The sequence below is a fragment of the Dendrobates tinctorius genome, unplaced genomic scaffold (genome assembly GCF_039654945.1).
Source record: "Dendrobates tinctorius isolate UK_male_01 unplaced genomic scaffold, ASM3965494v1 ptg000095l, whole genome shotgun sequence".
Classification (NCBI taxonomy): domain Eukaryota; kingdom Metazoa; phylum Chordata; class Amphibia; order Anura; family Dendrobatidae; genus Dendrobates; species Dendrobates tinctorius.
Window position 1 is genome coordinate 17,375,718 of NW_027361763.1, and position 22,832 is coordinate 17,398,549.

Below are 22,832 nucleotides of genomic sequence, written 5' to 3' on the forward strand. Positions count from 1 at the left end.
GATGTTTTGGGGAAGATGGTGGCAAGTTGGGGGTGTGGAGGGATGAGGAACAGCTTAAAGGCGAGGAAGGGGTTCTAGGGGAAGGGGTGACAAAAGTAGTGGGGGAAGGGAGCTCAGGGATGGAACTGGAGGCAGGGTGAGACACTGTGAGGTGAGGGGGGAGAGAGGGTGAGAGTTTTTCGCTTTTTGTGTCCATTTTTGTGTCTCCATTGGCCTGGTGTGTCCTGCCCTGAGAGCCGGCTACTTGTGGACCTCCAGGAGCTGTGTGACCTCCTGCAGCTGGGGGACATCCTGGCAGGATCCTGTAGCTGCTGCATGCTTGAAGTGGTGGTGGAGTTCCTGCCAGGGTCCATAGGTGCAAATATAGAATGAGGGTCCCCCAGCTGCTGCTGCACGGTGGTGGCCGTGGTGGTACAGGCAGGAGGAGTGGTGGCGGTGGTGGTCCAGGCAGACGGAGTGGTAGCGGTGGTGGTCCAGGCAGGCGGAGTGGTGGCAGTGGTGGTCCAGGCAGGAGGAGTGGTGGCGGTCCAGGCAGGAGCAGCGCATGCCATGGTGGTGGCGGGGAAGTGTCCAGCAGCACTCGGCCTTGTTGTGGTGTACTGGTGTCCGGCATGGCTTGGAATGCAGGTGGCCATGCAGTGATATGCAGCAGAATTCGGTAGTGAGGTGAAGCGAGTCAGTGGTGGCACAGTTGGAAATGCCACCACTGACTGCTGCACGTACTGACTCCACTGCATAGCCTGCATGTAAGCAGTGTTGCAGGCCTGCATCACAGTCAGCTCAGGACTTAGGTGTTCCGCCATACCCCATTCTATTTGATGAAAAAATGGTGCGCTGGTCTGTTGAGGTCGGCTTCCAGATGGTCAAGGCGACGGTCGACAGACAGGAAGCGATTTTCCATTAGGGTAAAACCGCTTTCTAGACTGAGCTCACGTCAGGGAACCCGGGCACGACAGACCTGTCCAAGGCCCTCTGCCGCTGGCAGGAAGTGCCTGCAAAACCAGTGGCAGAGACCTGGAACAGGGGAACACATGATTGACCTGGTCTCCAGCTGTCTGTGGTGCCAACCCGCAAGCTGCTTCTTGGTCCGAGGTCGTTCGATGAAGGACCGCTCCAGGAACAGGTTGCAGGGTTGTGGTAGGGGGCCGGGCTAGGGGGGTGGACCACTGCTTACCAGACGAGGCAAAGACGAGACGGAGACAGCTTCCACTTGTAACAGTTCTGGATTTATTTGTCGTCCTCCTGACGACCACCAAACACGCACCGCGGCTTCTTTACACCACTGTATCGTCAGGCCCGGGTACCTATTCTTCAGCTCCAGTCGCAGTAATGCACCTCGCGGATCTTTCACTGGGGGATGTCCTAGACCAATCTACCCCCAGCGCTTCACCTGCCCGAGGTCTTCTTCCAATCGGTACCCCCGGGGCCTCGTCTGTCTTGCGGTACGTCGAGTCAGGGTCTCCCCCCCTGGCTGCCTCTTCTCCTTGCCTGTCCTGCAGTCCGTCGGGTCAGGGCCACCCACCTGACTGTCTCTCCTTTGTCCGTCCCCCTGGCCGAGCTCTTCTCACTTTCTCCGTCTTTTCCTGAGCTCCTCCTGGGACTAAACTCTCCTGGAGCCCCGCCTTCTTCAATTTATCCCCTCTCTCACAGGGGAATTTCCCACCTAGGCTCCTATCTCCCCGCCCCCCATGACTAAGCGAATTCCTAAGCCCTAAGCTGATGTTAAGTCCTGTACTACTCTCCCCTGCCATCTTGTGGTCATTTCACGGTACTGCACTCCCTTTTCTGTCTTTCCCTGCTGTTACCTTTCTAACCTGTCAATCTCTGTCACTAGTGCACAAACCGTCCCCCTCCTTCTACCAGTCACGTCTGTCCGTCAAGTCACCTTCCCCACACTCTCCCACCCTTTGTCCATTGTCGTTCCGACAATCGCACTCCCTACCTATGTCGTTCTGAAGCTTGTCCACAGTCTGTTGTCGGACCGATCGTTGGGCCACACCCACCACAGGGACCGAACTAAACCGGGAGCTCCATGCTCCGAGCAGCCTACTGCTACCCGCCAGCACGCACGCCACGTGACAACTTCTTTCGGGTTGGCGAGGTCCACCCAGAATACTCTACGGCGTGTACCTCCCACTGCTCTCCCCTTCCACTACCTTCAACCATTTTTTCCTTTTTGGGGTGTCCGTGGTGTCGGGTGTCTGACTTGGGACCACTGTCTGGTTCGATATCTCTCATCTCCTCATCCTTCATTAAAAGAGTCATGGTCGGCGTCTTCATCACAACTACCTCGTACCCGGAACCTGTTACATACATTTTTTTTTTGTTAAACACACTACTTATTAAATCAACTTTAACATACTGTATATATGATTACCACTATTCTATTAACAATAGGAGTTACTCCACCAGAGTAACCCCCTTTTCTCTCTCTTTTTCCTTTTTCAAACACATTAACACATTTTTCTTTTCCACAACATTTCCCATACAGCTTTCCTAAAATAAAGACTCCTCCTCCCTTTAATGTTAATACTCCCTTTTCGCATCCCTGCTATGTCAGGCAAAACCAAATTCAACAATTATAAAAAAAATTTGTCCTTTAACCTGGACGCAAACTGACCTCGTGGTCTGCACAACGGTGCAGCGAAGTCCTGACATCCGGGCCACCTCCTGATAGCCTGTAGCAGGGGGCCCCACAGCCGTGGAGCTCCCGGGATGTCTCGACTGTTCCTGAGCCCCAACTGTTCTTTTTGCCCAGGGCTCAGGGGTCATCTCCCTCTTGAGAGATGAGTCAAAAGGGGTAGAAGGGGCCGAAAGTGGTTCCACGGCGCGCGTTCCGCGCCGGTTCTCCGCTTGGGAACCAGCAGCCCACCACCGGTGGTGGCGTGGACGCTCTCATTTCTGTCGACGTGGTGGCTTCGCTCCGTCCGGCCCCCAGCTCCTGCAGCTCCAACCGCAGGTGAGGGATCGGGGTCGTTGACCTCTGAGAAGCGGAGCGGCGAAGCTGGGGCCTGCTAGCGTGATTAGCAGACGGCTCTGCAGAGGTGGCAGAGCCCGATGACCCGGCCGAAGCCGCAATCCGGACCGGGCCGGAGCAGCCGTGGACCTTGATGGGCAGGCCGCAGCCGCGGTATGGAGTGCGGCAGAGGCGGCCCCAGGCATCGGTGAGCAGGCCACAGCTGGAACCATGAGCGAGGCAGAGGCGGCCGCGGGTGCCGCCGGGTAGGCCGTGGCCGGGGCCGCAATCGAACCAGGGGCGGCCGCGGAGCAGGCCGCAACCGGAGTTGCAGACAGGGCCGGAGTAGCAGCTGGCTTCATGGACGGGGCCGCTGCTGAAAGGGGGAACGCAGCAGCATCGGCCGCGGGCTGGCTCCGCACCGGCGACACTGGACGTGGCGCCACCGGGCGGGGTGGTTCGGGGACGTGGCAGTTCCGCACTGGCGACACCGGACATGGCGCCGCCGGGCAGGGTGGTTCGGGGACAGGAGCAGGGGCATCGATCAGCCCGGCGGAGGCCACCGAGTCCTCCGCGGCCGAGCCTCCAGGAGCACAGGAGGCCGCGCGGTGTAGCCGGGTGGTGGGGGCCGCATGCGGAGCCGCCGGCAGAGCCGGGGGAACTCTCACCTTCCCCAGCGCTGCGGCCTCCGACACATCATCCCATGGCTCCTCCCGCAGCCTCCGTTCTTCACCCCGCCGTCCGGCGGGGCTAGCCTCCAGGCTGGGGAATCCCGCGGGGAGGCTCCCTGGCGATGTCTTCAGCGGCCGCTCCCGCGGCCCCGCAGTCGCTCCTCTTCTCCGCCCGTTGTCTGGCTTTCGTACCACCCCGGATCCTCCGATGACAAGCAAGGATCCGGAACACAGTCTCCAAATTATAATCCACAGGCCAGTGATTTGTAATCCACAGGTGTTTGTAATCCACAGGCACTTGTAATCCACAGAGGAACAGTCCATCTAGGTTCTTCAAACGCAGGCCTGCCGCGGAAGGTGTCGTATTAGCGGCGGCGATCCTGCCGACTACGCCAAATGTGGTAGGGGGCGGGGCTAGGGGGGTGGACCACTGCTTACCAGACGAGGCAAAGCCGAGATGGAGACAGTTTCCACTTGTAACAGTTCCGGATTTATTTGTCGTCCTGACGACCACCAAACACGCACCGCGGCTTCTTTACATCACTGTATCGCCAGGCCCGGGTACCTATTCTTCAGCTCCAGTCGCAGTAACGCACCTCGCGGATCTTTCACTGGGGGCTGTCCTAGACCAATCTACCCCCAGCGCTTCACCTGCCCGAGGTCGTCTTCCAATCGGTACCCCCGTGGCCTCGTCTGTCTTGCGGTACGTCGAGTCAGGGTCTCCCCCCTGGCTGCCTCTTCTCCTTGCCTGTCCTGCAGTCCGTCGGGTCAGGGCCACCCCCCTGACTGTCTCTCCTTTGTCCGTCCCACTGGCCGAGCTCTTCTCACTTTCTCCGTCTTCTCCTGAGCTCCTCCCGGGACTAAAACTCTCCTGGAGCCCCGCCTTCTTCTATTTATCCCCTCTCTCACAGGGGAATTTCCCACCCAGGCTCCTATCTCCCCGCCCCCCATGACTAAGCGAATTCCTAAGCCCTAAGCTGGTGTTAAGTCCAGTACTACTCTCCCCTGCCATCTTGTGGTCATTTCATGGTACTGCACTCCCTTTTCTGTCTTTCCCTGCTGTTACCTTTCTAACCTGTCAATCTCTGTCACTAGTGTACAAACCGTCCCCTCCTTCTACCAGTCAAGTCACCTTCCCCACACGGTGCTGCTCCAGGTGCTGTGGAAAGAAAAGAAAAACATTAGTATCACGCATTTACAAGCGCCAACAGCTGTGGAATAGAAAAACAAAGAGTAAAACACAGTCCAATAGAACAACAAAATACTTACGCTCTAGTGGCAAGGACCGGTCTTAAGAAGGCCAACACCTGATGGTATCTATATTTGGTTGAGGTCCTTGCCGCAGCACCACTGGGAACCCTGCTCTCCTGATGGACATCCCTGTTGAAGCGGTCCTTCATCGAGCGCCAACGACTTCTGACTTTGTTCACTGTGGAAGAAACAAAATTAGACAATGCACTGTAGGCCAGGATAACACAGATGTCTGTGATGCCTTATACAGCCTCATCATCAGTATACAGCCTCATCTTTAGTATACAGCCCCCATCATCACCAGTATACAGCAACATCATCATCATTATACAGCCCCATCATCATCAGTATACAGCCTCATCATCATTATACAGCCTCATCTTTAGTATACAGCCCCCGTCATCATCAGTATACAGCCTCATCATCATCAGTATACAGCAGCATCATCATCAGTATACAGCCTCATCATCATCAGTATACAGCAGCATCATCATCAGTATACAGCCTCATCATCATCAGTATACAGCAACATCATCATCATTATACAGCCCCATCATCATCAGTATACAGCCTCATCATCAGTATACAGCCTCATCATCATCATTATACAGCCTCATCTTTAGTATACAGCCCCCGTCATCATCAGTATACAGCCTCATCTTTAGTATACAGCCCCCGTCATCATCAGTATACAGCCTCATCATCATCAGTATACAGCCTCATCTTTAGTATACAGCCCCCGTCATCATCAGTATACAGCCTCATCATCATCAGTATACAGCAGCATCATCATCAGTATACAGCAACATCATCATCAGTATACAGCAACATCATCATCAATATACAGCCTCATCATCATCAGTATACGACAACATCATCATCATTATACAGCCTCATCTTTAGTATACAGCCCCCGTCATCATCAGTATACAGCCTCATCATCATCAGTATACAGCAGCATCATCATCAGTATACAGCCTCATCATCATCAGTATACAGCAACATCATCATCAGTATACAGCAGCATCATCATCAGTATGCAGCAACATCATCATCATCAGTATACAGCCTCATCATCATCAGTATACGACAACATCATCATCAGTATACAGCCTCATCATCATCAGTATACAGCAGCATCATCATCAGTATACAGCCTCATCATCATCAGTATACAGCAGCATCATCATCAGTATACAGCCTCATCATCATCAGTATACAGCCTCATCATCATCAGTATACAGCAGCATCATCATCAGTATGCAGCAACATCATCATCATCAGTATACAGCCTCATCATCATCAGTATACGACAACATCATCATCAGTATACAGCCTCATCTTTAGCATACAGCCCCCGTCATCATCAGTATACAGCAACATCATCAGTATACTCATCATCAGTATACAGCAACATCATCATCAGTATACAGCCTCATCATCATCAGTATACAGCAACATCATCATCATTATACAGCCTCATCATCATCAGTATACAGCAACATCATCATCATTATACAGCCTCATGATCATCAGTATACAGCAACATCATCATCATTATACAGCCTCATCATCATCAGTATACGACAACATCATCATCAGTATACAGCCTCATCTTTAGCATACAGCCCCCGTCATCATCAGTATACAGCAACATCATCAGTATACTCATCATCAGTATACAGCAACATCATCATCATTATACAGCCTCATCATCATCAGTATACAGCAACATCATCATTATACAGCCTCATCATCATCAGTATACAGCAACATCATCATTATACAGCCCCCGTCATCATCAGTATACAGCAACATCATCATCAGTATACAGCAACATCATCATCAGTATACAGCAACATCATCATCAGTATACAGCCTCATCATCAGTATACAGCAACATCATCATCAGTATACAGCAACATCATCATCAGGATACAGCCTCATCATCAGTATACAGCAACATCATCATCAGGATACAGCAACATCATCAGTATACAGCAACATCATCATCAGTATACAGCCCCATCATGAGTTTACAGCCCCATCATCAGTATACAGCCCCATCATCATCAGTATACAGCATCATCATCATCAGTATACAGCAACATCATCAGTATACAGCCCCCGTCATCATCAGTATACAGCAACATCATCATCAGTATACAGCAACATCATCATCAGTATACAGCAACATCATCATCAGTATACAGCCTCATCATCAGTATACAGCAACATCATCATCAGTATACAGCAACATCATCATCAGGATACAGCCTCATCATCAGTATACAGCAACATCATCATCAGGATACAGCAACATCATCAGTATACAGCAACATCATCATCAGTATACAGCCCCATCATGAGTTTACAGCCCCATCATCAGTATACAGCCCCATCATCATCAGTATACAGCAACATCATCATCAGGATACAGCAACATCATCAGTATACAGCAACATCATCATCAGTATACAGCCCCATCATGAGTTTACAGCCCCATCATCAGTATACAGCCCCATCATCATCAGTATACAGCATCATCATCATCAGTATACAGCCCCATCATCAGTATACAGCCCCATCATCAGTATACAGCCCCATCATCAGTATGCAGCCTCATCATCATCAGTATACAGCATCATCATCATCAGTATACAGCAACATCATCAGTATACAGCCCCATCATCAGTATACAGCCTCATCATCAGTATACAGCCTCATCATCAGTATACAGCCCCATCATCAGTATACAGCCTCATCATCATCAGTATACAGCCCCATCATCAGTATACAGCCTCATCATCATCAGTATACAGCCTCATCATCATCAGTATACAGCCTCATCATCAGTATACAGCCTCATCATCAGTATACAGCCCCATCATCAGTATACAGCCTCATCATCATCAGTATACAGCCTCATCATCATCAGTATACAGCCCCATCATCAGTATACAGCCTCATCATCATCAGTATACAGCCTCATCTTTAGATAAAAGCAAACAAAAAGGAGAAACTGGGGGAAAGAAGGCGGCAATCACACAGAGAAGTCTCTTAGACAAAATTCTATATATTTTTCAAAATCCCCACAGATGAAACGTGACCTCAGTAAATTCTCTATTACACGCTACATCAGCGCATCCTCAGTCCGTTATCAGATCGGTCCCTATTGGCCAATTTCTCCGGTTGAGGAGGAGATGTTCATCGGATGTTGTCTTTGAAGAACAGGCATGTGATCTTAAAACTCGATTTTCTGCTCGTGGGTGTAGCCACCGGATGGTAACGAAAGCTTATTTGAGGGCCAAACATTCAACACGAGATTCATGACTGTATGCCAATAGGAAAGTGGCGGTATCTAATAAAGTGAGATTTTTTTACAGAATGTAATGCTCAGGCGGAGGCCGTTAGAAATGTTTAGAGAAATCGTGGCCAATCTTGTGTGCAGATTCAGTGTTGGCTACTTATTTGCCAGAAAGACCACAAATTACCTTTAGACGATCTGATAATCTTCGAGATTTCTTGGTAAAAAGCCACTATATGCCCGCTCCTGTGAAAAGCTTTTTAGACAAATTTCCTAGAATAGATAATGGATGTTTTCCATGTGGCCTGTTCAAATATTGGACGTGCGGATACTTTCTTTAATCAGGGAGGGATCCGTACGTTCAGAATTAGGCATCATATTGCACATCGAAGGCTGTGCTGTACTTTGCTATATGCCCATGCCGAAAGATATATATTGGGATGACAACAAGGCAATTGAAAATTAAGGTTCCAGAACATGTTCTTGGTATAGAGGCAGTGGAAAAAGAAAATGAGATTAATGTCTTGAAAACAATTCCCAGGCATTTCAAAGTGCCCCACTGTCAGGGGGTCCTTCTCTGGTATCACACAATCAACAGGGCAAGCGAAGAGTGAACAATTCCAAGACCTTTATTCAGGCAAAAATATGAAAAGGTCCATATTCAGTCCACCACACAAAGGATAAGAAAGTCCAGAATAAGAATGCAGTCCAGTAACAGGATAAAATGTCCAGGGAAAAGAGATTCCAAAACTCTAGCACCAGAGGATAAAATGGGTCCTTCTCTCTCTGAAGTGCTGTCTGTAAACGATCCTGTCCACACCGGAACTGACTTGTCCAGCTGCCGTTCTCCCCACCCCCTTCCTTGTCCAGGGGTGGTCAAAACAAGTTGGGGCAGTTTCCAGGCCTCCCAGAGGAGAACAAAGGGCCTTAGGGATTAATGCACTACAGGGGGTCATCAAGAGACAGATACAGTGAGGCTGTAGACTTATAATGTAATAAGAAAAACACTATGAAAATAACTGAAATAGAAAAATAGTAATAAACAAAAAATGACATCCACATAACATATCACACCATCACACCCACAATTGTGACAGCACTCAGTTGAGAGTACGAGGTATAGATATGCTATCTATCAATATCAGAGGGGCCAATGTCAGTCAAAAACTTGCGCAGTGTGAGACCAAGTGGATTTGGACACTTAATACGATCCAGCCATTTGGGCTCAACGAAAATAATAGTTTTGCTCCATTTCTTTGACCTTGCAACATGTTGAAAATTAATTTTGTCCTTTTTATGTATTTTATGTAATATTCTTCTGGCAACCGTCGGAGACCTTATATTCAATATTTGTATTTTTATTCCCAGTTTTACTCTTTGTTGTTATTTGATTATGTATTTACTTGCACTTTTATATTTTTGATATTAGCTGTGGGCGTTTGAGTGAAACAACATATGGATGACCGAGCTTCCACCCATGTGTCTAACGGATGGAATGGAATCCGTAAGGGATTGGAAGAAGAATCTTTATACGCACACTCCTTCAAGATTCTTTGAAGATCTGCAGCAGGATAGTTGCAATGTGTATTTTATGCTTATTATTGTCATTATTATGTCTTGACCTGTTTTTTTTACCAATATGTGATGTATTGATTTTGGAATAATTGAGATATAGAGTGCCATGTCGGGGACGCGCGGGTGGCAGTGGTGTGGATGTGGGCCCTGGTTGTGTCGCGTCTTTTCACAATTTTTGCGGTCTGGATGTTGACGCGGCTCACCTAGGAGTCTGCGCATTCCTTACGCTGCGTGCGTCATAACGTCTGACACGCTATATGTCATACAGTGCTGCTTATCTGTCAGTAAATTCTTCCTTCTGCTTATTTCACCCCAGGTATATATAGAATAGTATTGGTTAACAGCATAATATTTTATTCAGTAATCTGACACTAGAATGATCCTATTATATAGTAATGATACATAATATTACTGTCATGTAGTCTTTATTATGTTTAGTGTTATCACGTATCACTATAGTATCCCCTCCTGACGGATAGTGGTGGCCACTTTGTTGTGTGACTATGAGTGTATTTTTTTGACCATTAACAAAGTTCTCTATTGTGCTATTAAGGACGCACTATTGGGAGTGATTAATGGCGGCCATCCTATTCCCATTTCTTAGTTGCAATCCTTCTGGTTATGCGCAATGTGTCCTGAGTGGTGATTAGAATCATAGAATGGTAGAGTTGGAAGGGACCTCCTGGGCCATCTGGTCCAACCCCCTGCTCAAAGCAGGATTCGCTAAATCATCCCAGTCAGATGTCTGTCCAACCTCTGTTTGAAGACTTCCATTGAAGGAGAACTCACCACCTCTCGTGGCAGCCTGTTCCACTCATTGATCACCGTCACTGTCAAAAAGTTTTTCTAATATCTAATCTGTGTCTCCTCCCATTCAGTTTCATCCCATTTCTTCTAGTCTTTCCTTGTGCAAATGAGAATAAAGTTGATCCTTCTACAATGTGACAGCCCTTGAGATATTTGTAGACAGCTATTAAGTCTCCTCTGTCTTCTCTTTTGCAAACTAAACATTCCCAAATCCTGCAACCTTTCCTCATAAGACAGGGTTTGCAGACCGGTCACCATTCTGGTCGCTCTTTTCTGAACTTGCTCCAGTTTGTTGATGTCTTTTTTAAAATGTGGTGCCCAAAACTGGACACAGTATTCCAGATGAGGTCTGACCAAAGAGGAGTAGAGGGAAATAATGACATCACGTGATCTAGACTGTATGCTTCTGTTAATACATCCTAGAATTGCATTTGCCTTTTTTGCTGCTGCATCACACTGTTGACTCATATTCAGTCTGTGATCTATTAGTATACACAAGTCTTTCTCACATGTGCTGTTGCTTAGCCCTATTCCTCCCATTCTGTACAGTTGTGGCCAAAAGTATTGACACCCCTGCAATTCTGTCAGATAATACTCAGTTTCTTCCTGAAAATGATTGCAAACACAAATTCTTTGGTATTATTATCTTCATTTAATTTGTCTTAAATGAAAAAAACACAAAAAGAATTGTCCTAAAGCCAAATTGGATATAATTCCACACCAAACATAAAAAGAGGGTGGACAAAAGTATTGGCACTGTTCGAAAAATCATGTGATGCTTCTCTAATTTGTGTAATTAACAGCACCTGTAACTTACCTGTGGCAACTAACAGGCAATAACTAAATCACACTTGCAGCCAGTTGACATGGATTAAAGTTGACTCAACCTCTGTCCTGTGTCCTTGTGTGTACCACATTGAGCATGGAGAAAAGAAAGAAGACCAAAGAACTGTCTGAGGACTTGAGAAACCAAATTGTGAGGAAGCATGAGCAATCTCAAGGCTACAAGTCCATCTCCAAAGACCTGAATGTTCCTGTGTCTACCGTGCGCAGTGTCATCAAGAAGTGTAAAGCCCATGGCACTGTGGCTAACCTCCATAGATGTGGACGGAAAAGAAAAATTGACAAGAGATTTCAACGCAAGATTGTGCGGATGTTGGATAAAGAACCTCGACTAACATCCAAACAAGTTCAAGCTGCCCTGCAGTCCGAGGATACAACAGTGTCAACCCGCACTATCCGTCGGCGTCTGAATGAAAAGGGACTGTATGGTAGGAGACCCAGGAAGACCCCACTTCTTACCCCGAGACATAAAAAAGCCAGGCTGGAGTTTGCCAAAACTTACCTGAAAAAGCCTAAAACGTTTTGGAAGAATGTTCTCTGGTCAGATGAGACAAAAGTAGAGCTTTTTGGGCAAAGGCATCAACATAGAGTTTACAGGAGAAAAAAAGAGGCATTCAAAGAAAAGAACACGGTCCCTACAGTCAAACATGGTGGAGGTTCCCTGATGTTTTGGGGTTGCTTTGCTGCCTCTGGCACTGGACTGCTTGACCGTGTGCATGGCATTATGAAGTCTGAAGACTACCAACAAATTTTGCAGCATAATGTAGGGCCCAGTGTGAGAAAGCTGGGTCTCCCTCAGAGTTCATGGGCCTTCCAGCAGGACAATGACCCAAAACACACTTCAAAAAGCACTAAAAAATGGTTTGAGAGAAAGCACTGGAGACTTCTAAGGTGGCCAGCAGTGAGTCCAGACCTGAGTCCCATAGAACACCTGTGGAGAGATCTAAAAATGGCAGTTTGGAGAAGGCACCCTTCTAATATCAGGGACCTGGAGCAGTTTGCCAAAGAAGAATGGTCTAAAATTCCAGCAGAGCATTGTAAGAAACTCATTGATGGTTACCGGAAGCGGTTGGTCGCAGTTATTTTGGCTAAAGGTTGTGCAACCAAGTATTAGGCTGAGGGTGTCAATACTTTTGTCTGGCCCATTTTTGGAGTTTTGTGTGAAATGATCAATGTTTTGCTTTTTGCTTCATTCTCTTTTGTGTTTTTTCATTTAAGACAAATTAAATGAAGATAATAATACCAAAGAATTTGTGTTTGCAATCATTTTCAGGAAGAAACTGAATATTATCTGACAGAATTGCAGGGGTGTCAATACTTTTGGCCACAACTGTATATGCTTTTTTCATTTTTATTGCCCAGATGTAGTACTTTGCATTTTTCCCTGTTAAAAACCATTCTGTTAGTGGAGATACTTTGGTAGCGGCGTGCTTCTTTTCTTTTTGACCATGCGCAATGTTCTCTATGGAGTTTCTAGGGACGCACTATTGGTAGCCATTAAGAGAGGCCATCTTCTTCCTGTTTTTGTTGCAATCCTTCCGCTTATGCGCAATGTGTCCTGAGTGGTGATTACTGGAGGTACTTTGGTAGCGGCGTTCCTCTCTTCTTTTGGACATGCGCAACTAGCGGCTGAGTGGCTGTGTTCTTTCGGTCATGTGCAATGTGACTCTTTTCGTTATGGACGCCCGATACATCTTTATAACGGCGTTTCCTTTCTTTTGTTGCTCGGACATGCGCACTCATATAGTGGATCTTTAATGAGAATAAAGTGATGTGTGAGTGGTTTAATAATGCACGGTAATAGGATTATTTATGAGTCTATATATTGTATAATATCATGGTGAATGAACACGTGGGCTAATGGGCACGCCCCCTGTTTCCTATTGGTCCATTTTTCTGTATGCTGCATATGATTGGTAGTTCTAGGTATATAATCTTACTGGTCTCTGATAAGCGCCACCCCCTGACAAAGGATAGAGGCTGAAACGCGCGTAGGGGAGGGGCGACTATCCCAAGGCGATCAGAAATCTTATAACCTGTAAGTTGTAATTTTATATACAAGTGATACTTTGAATTTTGTGCTGCGGGTTTTAATGATTATCCTAAGCCAGGATACGCCTCGCTTACATATATGGATGGATGTGGCTACTACGATTGGTAATCGTTCATTATACAATCGGTACTGCGACACCTGCTGGTCCTTTATTAAACTGCACTTATAGTTGCACTTTATTTTTTATACCTTTTATCACTATACAATTATATTATTATATATTGGTTGGATTTGCACGGATATGTGAATAACATTTTGGTGGAATTAATTACTTCACCTATTTTTGCTGGTAATAATTATTTCACAAGTTTCTAAACAATATTCAGTATTCATTTGTGTTGCACCTTCTTTTTCCAGCAAGGTATTTATTACTAGTATGGTCCCATCCAATTGGATAGTAACACCCCTCTATTCTATTTTATGTAATGATGATGTAATTATATGTATACATTGATGTTTTGCTACTATTGTAAAAAAACTTTGTTTTTATTATATACTCATTAAAATATACCATTTTATATCAGGACTTGTGGTCAGTGGTTTAGTTTGGTATATTCTAGCCTCATCTTTAGCATACAACATCATCATCAGTATACAGCCTCATCATCAGTATACAGCAACATCATCAGTATACAGCAACATCATCAGTATACAGGCCCCATCATCATCAGTATACAGCAACACCATCAGTATACAGGCCCATCATCAGTATACAGCAACATCATCATTATATCCTCATCATCAGTATACAGCAACATCATCATCAGTATACAGCAACATCATCATCAGTATACAGCAACATCATAGTATACAGAAACATCATCATCAGTATACAGTCTCATCATCAGTATACAGCAACATCATCATCAGTATACAGACCCCATCATGGGCAGCACGGTGGCTCAGTGGTTAGCGCTGCAGCCTTGCAGCGCTAGAGTCCTGGGTTCGAGTCCCACCAAGGACAACATCTGCAAGGAGTTTGTATGTTCTCCCCGTGTTTGCGTGGGTTTTCTCCGGGCACTCCGGTTTCCTCCCACACTCCAAAAAACATACTGATAGGGAATTTAGATTGTGAGCTCCATCAGGGACAGTGATGAAAATGTGTGCAAACTGTAAAGAGCTGCGGAATATGTTAGTGCTATATAAAAAATAAAGTATTATTATTATCATCAGTATACAGCCCCATCATCAGTATACAGACCCATCATCAGTATACAGCCTCATCATCTTCAGTATACAGCAACATCATTAGTATACAGCCCCATCATCAGTATACATCCTCAGTATACAGCAACATCATCAGTATACAGTCCCCATCATCAGTATACAGCCTCATCATCAGTATACAGCCCCATCATCTTCAGTATACAGCAACATCATCAGTATACAGCCTCATCATCAGTATACAGCAGCATCATCATCAGTATACAGCCTCATCATCAGTACAGCAACAACATCATCATCATCAGGTCACTGCCGCAACACACAGCATTTAAATATTTACGAAATTCCTTGCGGACCCGTGGAGAGGCGCGGTCCCAGCCATATATCAGCGCTGCGGCCACCTCATTCCAGAGCCGCCGGGTCACCACCTTGTCTGCGTGCAGTGGATCACGGCTGTCCCACAACGGGACTCGCTTCTGGACCAACTGGATGAGGGCATCATTGTCCAGGGCGAGCTCTTCATCCCGTTGTGGAGCCTAGTAAAAAATGAGAAACAGTAATCTTGGAAAGATTTGGAAATGAAAAAGATAGAAAAATACAGAAAAGAAGCAAGATTAAAGAGGAAAAACAGGCCAGAAAAAATTCAGAGAAAAAAAAAAAAGTACAATCAAAGTCAGTCTATACTTACAAGCCATCTCTCCGCCGACACTTGGACTGGCTGCTCCTGCTGTTCCTGCTCAGTTGCCATGGACGATGAGGTCTGAAAAAGAACAAAAATTAATTTGGCACATGTGTAGATGCGACAGCGAATACTTACCCAAACAGTAGGGAAGGAAGGTACTCACTTCACGCTCTGCTTGGGCCAGTTCACCACGGGCTGGTCGGTACCCCTCTCCAGAAGACATGCTGCTTTAAAAAAAGAGACATTAGTACATAATAAATTGAGAAAAAAGTACCGGCATACATTGGGTTTAATACTCACATTATTACAGTTGCTGCAAGTCTCCAAAGGGCTTCTCTTTAAAGTATTATCGCTGCTTCTCTCGTCCAGGCTGGCTGTAGAGTAGTGGACTGCCAGTGACAACACCTTCTTTTATCTACACTACTCCCCAAACAATGTTTCTTTGTTTAGGGAGTGGATTAAACCAGTGTCTAGACAAGTTAATTAAAAAAACGCATGCGTTCAAAAGCGCAGGCGTGTGCATGTCCATGTGCACACCATGCGTCCCCATAGACTATAATGCTTTGTGTTGACGCATTCCGTGTGCACAGCAAACGCATGCGTTTTTTGACACCTTTGGGTATAACAAAAAATGCAACATGTTGCGTCGAGCGCGTCTAGGCGCACACCTGGAAAAAGCGCATGCGCATGATATCGCAGACAAGCGCAAGACCATGCACCGCCATGTTAAGCATAGGTGTGCATAACGCATGCACCATGCACTGCGCAAAAAAACGCTAATGTGAAACCAGCCTTACAAAGTTCATTCCTTTTGCTGTTATTGTAAACCACAGGGGTTTTATCAATAAAACAAGTGCGTAAAAAATGCTGCATGTGAACAAGCCCAAAACTGGATATGAATTGACAGTTTGGGGGTCCAGAGAAGGTTTAACCCTTTCCTACATCTGACCTATATGTACAATGGACATGTGTGGAGCTAAAGCATCCGATGCCGGCTGTGTTAAACAGATGACTCCCGTCTATCACTGCTGCTCTGATCGTGGCAATTTAACCGCTTAGATGTCCAGATCTATTGTAACAGTGGCATTTAAGAGGTCCAAAAGTGGGAGCAGATGGGCTGTCATGGTATGGGGTCACTACCAGTCATACACCCGAGGGCAGCCGAGGATCTAACACCCCTCTCATCTTCCCTGGTGATTATTGAGAGTCCTGGCAGGATAGATTATGGGGGGATTAACGACTCTTTCATCTAAAAGAAGCTTTAGAAATTTATCTGAGCTAACAGTTTTGTTTTGCTAATGGCTGATTTTCTTTTTGCTACTCCGATGCCATAATAAAAGACAAACAAGAAATGCAAAATGTATACAACAGAGCAAGAAGGGACAACAGGCCAAGGGACGATCCAACAAGATTTATTAAGGCAGGGAGCATACAACATCAAATATCCATAATGTCCTTGGAGTCCATGAGAAGTCCACAAAAAGTCCACACGATGGAAACAAATCCGGGCACCTCACGATAGTCCTTTTGCCAGATGCGATAACAATAATCCTTGCAATAGTCCACAGGATTCCACACAATCCCACGGACGTCACGAGCTGGCCTCAACTCAGTTCGTGACTCCTTCACGTCTGCACTCAAATCACAACTGATCTTAAAACAAGAATGTATTGTCAGAGCTCCTGGGATCAGCCCATCTGAAGGGGGGTAGGGGTCACACCTACTATTCAATGGTTTGGTCCATCAGAAGATTCCAGAAATGTAAGGGGGTTATAAAAGCAGACCGTTCTCTCCCTTCCTCCGTGAGAGGGATTTTCCAGTATCCCTTACTGAGATCCAAGGTAGTGACATATCGGGACCCAGCCATTCGGTCTAGAAGTTCGTCAATACGGGGCATTGGGTAAGGACCGCTGACGGTATGGTCGTTTAGTCGTCGATAGTCCACACAAAATCGAGTACTCCCATCCTTCTTGGGTACTAACACCACAGGAGAGGCCCAAGGGCTATGGGAGGCCTGGATTACCCCAAGCTGTAACATCTCCTCCAGTTCGTGCTGCATGGTGTTTCGAACAGATTCAGGTACCCGGTAAGGAGTCTGTTGTATGGGACGGATACCCTGAGTGTCCACATGATGTTGGGTGACGGTGGTTCAACCTGGTTGGGATGAAAAAGCAGTCCGTCTCTGTTGAAGCACTCCCAGCATCTGTTTTTTCTGCAAGGAATCCAGGTGATCTCCCAGAGGAACCTGTTCCACAGTGGATGGGGCTCTCGCTGCTTCCACGAGATCAGGTAGGGAGTCCTCATCCTCTTGACCGTCTTCTGAATCTAGCCGACAGCTTGCTATCATTGGAAGGTTCCGGTCATGGTACTCCTTAATCATATTCACATGGACAGTCTTTTGTCTTAGCCCCTGATCATCTAAAGCAAGAAGATAATTGGTATCATTTAGTTTTCTGAGAACCCGGAAGGGACCCTCCCATGTTGTCTGCAGTTTATTCTGCCGATGGGGAACAATCATTAGGACCTGTTGTCCTTCTACAAACTCCCGATAGCGTGCTTTACGGTCATACCATGTCTTCTGTCTGGTTTGAGCCATACGCACATGACTCTGGGCTAAACTAGCGAGTTGAGCCAGGGTTTCTCGCACCTTTAGGACATAAGGGACAACAGGGGCTCCTGTATCTTCAACTTGTCCCTCCCAATATTCTTTTAGCAGGGTTAAGGGTCCTCGGACCTTTCTTCCATAGAGTAGTTCAAAGGGGGAAAACCCGGTGGACTCCTGGGGAACTTCCCGATAGGCAAACAAGAGATGGGGTAGGTACTTCTCCCAGTTTGAATCTCTGTCAGTGAAGGCCCTCAGCATATTCTTCAGAGTGCCATTGAATCGTTCACAAAGTCCATTTGTTTGGGGGTGATACGGGGTCGTTCGGATCGCTCGTACTCCACAGGTGCGCCACAGACACTGGACCAGCTCTGACATGAACTGGGAGCCTTGGTCTGACAAGATCTCATTGGGGAATCTTACTCTGGTGAAAATGGTAACCAGGGCCTCGGCCACCTTGGCTGCAGAAATACATGACAAGGCCACAGCTTCTGGATATCGGGTGGCATAGTCCACAACAGTGAGGATGTACTGCTTTCCAGATTTACTTGGTTTAGCCAGAGGTCCAATGATATCGACAGCTACTCTTTGAAAGGGTTCTTCTATTATAGGGAGCGGTTGCAGGGGTGCCTTTGGGTGATCTCCGGGTCGCCCTCTACGCTGACATATGTCGCAAGTTCGGCAGAAATGCGCTACGGCTTGGGAAATCCCAGGCCAATAGAAAGATTGAGTCAATCGTCTCTCAGTGCTGGTTTTGCCTTGATGGCCAGCAGTAGGAATGTCATGAGCAAGGTGTAATAGGGGAATTCTGTATTTCTGAGGAACAATCAGCTGTTTGCTATAAGTCCAGGGCTTATCTAGGGAGTCAGCATTGGTAACCCGATACAGAAGTCCATTTTCTCTGATAATTCTTTCCCCGTTCTCCCCCAACTGCCCTATCTCAGCTCGAGCTCTAAAACTAGCTAGGGTGGGGTCAGTATCTACCTCTTGTCTAAACTGAACTTTATCCCAAGTAACACTCACATTGTCCCCATAAGAAGAACCACTCACTGGCTGTGACGGCAGTTCTGGTGGCCTCATTTCCATGGATGGGTTGTACACGTCCACATTAACTGCTCTCTTGGCTTGACTTCTGGTTACCGCACCGACAAAGTGGCAATGAAGATTTCCCACATCATTTCCTAGAAGAATGTCTGCAGGGACTGAATCCAGCTCTTCTCCTGGTGAGGATGTCTGTAGATAATGAACAGGCAAAGGCGGTCTGTAGCTGTCCTGCCTCCGAACGCCTGGACATTGGAATTGCAGATGCCCAGGCTGCCCACATCTATAACATCTGCGCTCTGGGATTCTTCCTCCACGTCGTAGTCCCGAAGGTGGAGCAGGAGTAATGCAAGGCACAGTCACACGAAGGTCACCATGAGTTGATGGTCTAGTGGGATGGTGAATATTGGAGGCCGAAGGACCAGGGGCCGCCAGCGTTGGGGGGCTGGTAGTTTTTTTCTCACTGAGTAGTAGTTTTTTCCACTGAGGCTTGATGGTGAGAGCCTCATCAGCTAGAGCTGCAGCTTCCTCCACAGTTGCTGGTCTCCTTTCACGCACCCATTCCCGGATCTCAGCGGGGCACTTGAAGTAAAACTGCACTTTTAGGATGACTTGGAGGAAGGTCTCCCAAGATAAGGCCTCCTCTCCCTCCAGCCAGCGATGACATATTTGTTTGAGTCTGTGGGCATACATCTTGAAGGACACTTCCTCATCACAGGCTAAAGTACGGAACTGGGTCCTGTAAGTGTCTGGGGTCACAGCATAATGTTCCAGAATAGTCTGTTTTCTCTTCGTATACTCACATTTCCACCGAGGGTCCATAGCTCTATAGGCTGCGGCAGCTCCACCCTCTAAGAGCCCCACCAGATGTCGGACTCGCTCCCTTTCCGGGACTTCCATTAATCGACACTGATGCTCAAAGTCCTGGAAGAAGCCCTCAATGTCACCTGAAGCCTCATTAAACGGCTTGAAGTCTTTGCGGGACACTCTGGGGAGTTCCCTCATGGTGGGTGCTGGGGTTACAGTCTGGAGCTTCTAGCTGCTTCCACAGCGAGCTGCCTCTCCAGCAATGTCCTCTCTTGAGCTCTATGAATGGCCTCCCTCTTATATTCTATGGTAGCCTCTTCTCCCAGCAATGCCAACTCCTCCTCGCACCACACAACCCACTGACTTTTTTGGGTATTTACCTCCGGCTGCAGTCTTTCCTCCATTTGCTGTGGGGATCCTTCCTCAGCGTCATCTTGCAGGCGAACTCCTTCCAAAGCCTCAATCAGCTGCTCCTTGGAGAGTCCCTTGTAGCTGACTCCCAGTTCATGGGCCTTTGTTTGTAGGTTCACCGCAGTCCAGTTCTTGTTGTCATGTCGGACGCTATTCACACCACAGCGTCCGGCAGGCAGCGGTAGTTCCATCTCCGTCCACTATAGCCTCAGTGGCGCCGGCTTGATTTTACTCAGGTTATCAGAGGTTAATCTAGCTGGAGATCAGGTGGGATGTTTGGTCACGCCCACGGTCTTTAAATAGTCGTGCAGGCCTGTGGGCGTCGCCGATTATAGCTTGTGTTTTATGCCAAGTGGTTCCGGTCTGGAGAGGAGGTGTTGGAGAGAGAAATTCATATCTGGTGTCGTATGATCCGTTGTTACCTTTTCGCCTTCCTATATTTGTGCTTTATTTTGCCCTGTTCACATTACGGTATTGTCCTGTGTGTATGCGGCGCGGTGCGGTTTAAGTTCTCCCTGTCTGTCATTACTGTGTTGGGCTTTGGTGGTTTGACGACTCACTGGGTGGAGGGTGTACGGTTCAGCTTAGGGCTGAGCAGGAGATAAGGAAAGGTTGGAGGCTCAGGCATTTGCACCATTAGCAAAAACCCTGGGTTGAGGGTCAGACAGGGTTTTCCCTAGTTTGAGGGACTCCGCAGGGGCCCCGGGTATTTCAGCCTCCTTTGACCTAAGCCCCGCATAACATTATAATCGGCCCAACATTTTTCCATGGATTCCATGACTTCTATAAACCGCCAGTTGGCGGCGCTGTCCTTACAGGTCACCGAGTTGAAGGGGGCAGTTCAGCAGCAGGGCCTGGTTGTAGCTAATGTGCAAGCGGCTTCTGCAGGTGCAGAGCCAAAGATTCCGCTGCCTGAACAATTTTCTGGGGAACGCAGCAAATTTGTCATCTTTCGGGAGGCCTGCAAGTTATACTTTCGCATGCGCCCGGTCTCCTCAGGTAATGAGGCTCAGCGGGTGGGTCTGGTGTTATCATTACTGAGTGGTGACCCCCAAGCATGGGCATTTTCCTTACCAGCTGACTCTGCTACGTTTCATTCGGTTGAGAATGTTTTTTCAGCACTCGGGCTCATTTATGATGATCCCGACAGATTGGCTTTGGCGGAATCTAAAATCCGCGCCCTCCGTCAGGGGGAATGTATGGCGGAAGACTGTTGTTCAGAATTTCGCCGTTGGGCAGTAGACACACAGTGGAACGATCCAGCGCTGCGGAGTGAGTTTATTCATGGGGTTTCAGAAAGAGTTAAACAGGCCCTCCTGATGTATGAGACTCCTGCATCGTTAGAGTCTGCCATGAGTTTGGTTATTCGTATTGATCGCCGTTTGTGGCAAGGGGCGCAGGAGACGCTGTCCCTGGGGGAAAGCAGGGGTGCAAGTGTGGTTGCTGCAGGTGAGTCCACGGAACCTATGCAAATCGCTGGGGTATCACATGAGCAGCGTCGCGTTCCTGGGTTCAGGAAGCATGGAGCATGTTTTTACTGTGGTAAAAGAGATCATTATGTAAATGCTTGTCCTGTGCTACCAAAGAAAGTCGCACCGGCGGAAAACTGGTAAGCTCAGAGGGTATGGAGGAGGCCCAACTGAGCGTATGCATATCCTCCATGATGGTATCTCAATGTATGCTCCCTGCCAGGGTTATTATTGTGGGCAGAGAGCTACCCATATCAGTGTTTGTGGATAGCGGTTCCACCACCAATCTCATGGATGAGGAGTTTGCATGCATGGCAGGTTTTAAGATCGAAAAACTCCCTCATCCTATTCGCGTGGTTACCATTAATGCCGCTCCCCTCCCACAGGGGGAGATTACTGAGTTTGTAGCTGAGGTTAAACTCCACATTGGGGTCCTACATTCTGAGTGGGTTACATGTAGGGTACTCAATAATCTCCCAGCACAAATGGTCCTGGGTTTCCCATCGTTGTCCAAGTACAACCCGGTGATTGACTGGAGAACCCAGGACATAGTTCAGTGGAGCGGTTTCTGCCAGGAAAATTGCTTGGCCACATGTGTGTCTGCCGTGAAGTCCAGCCTTCCGGAGGCGTTGCTGGATTTTGCGGACGTATTCTCTGAGAGGGGTTGCTCAGAACTACCTCCACATCGAGCCTATGACTGTGAGATTAGGTTAAAGCCCGGGGCTAAATTGCCAAAGGCGAGGATGTTTAGTATTTCTGGTCCGGAGAGACAAGCTCTTAAAGACTACATTGCGGAGAGTTTAAGTAAAGGGCACATCCGGCCTTCATCCTCACCTGTAGCAGCGGGGTTTTTCTTCATTAAGAAAAAAGATTACGGTCCGTGATCCCTACCCGATGCCTCTGATCCCTGATTTGTTCAACCAGGTGGCGGGTGCGAAGTGGTTTTCCAAACTTGACCTCAGGGGGGCATATAACCTCATAAGGGTCCATCAGGGGGATGAGTGGAAGACGGCATTTAATACCCCTGAGGGTCATTTTGAAAGCCTAGTTATGCCATTTGGGTTGACAACCACGCCTGCTGTTTTCCAACATTTCATAAATGATGTATTCGCTCATGTGCTGGGGAAATTTGTGATTGTGTACCTGGATGATATCCTCATCTATTCGAGCGAACAGGACACTCATTTAGAGCA

At 47.3% G+C, this 22,832-nt stretch overlaps 1 protein-coding gene across 1 annotated transcript; it reads right to left on the reverse strand.

Annotated features, from left to right (window-relative positions):
• Positions 1 to 1,090: 1,090 nt before the first annotated feature.
• Positions 1,091 to 8,993, reverse strand: LOC141098775 (uncharacterized). Its single transcript, XM_073586756.1, has 3 exons — positions 8,373 to 8,993; positions 4,897 to 5,056; positions 1,091 to 4,786 (listed from the first exon to the last, which is right to left on the reverse strand). The coding sequence occupies exon 3, from the start codon at positions 3,949 to 3,951 to the stop codon at positions 2,896 to 2,898; it is 1,056 nt and encodes a 351-aa protein (XP_073442857.1). The 5' UTR covers positions 3,952 to 4,786; positions 4,897 to 5,056; positions 8,373 to 8,993; the 3' UTR covers positions 1,091 to 2,895.
• Between the last annotated feature and the right edge of the window lie 13,839 nt (positions 8,994 to 22,832).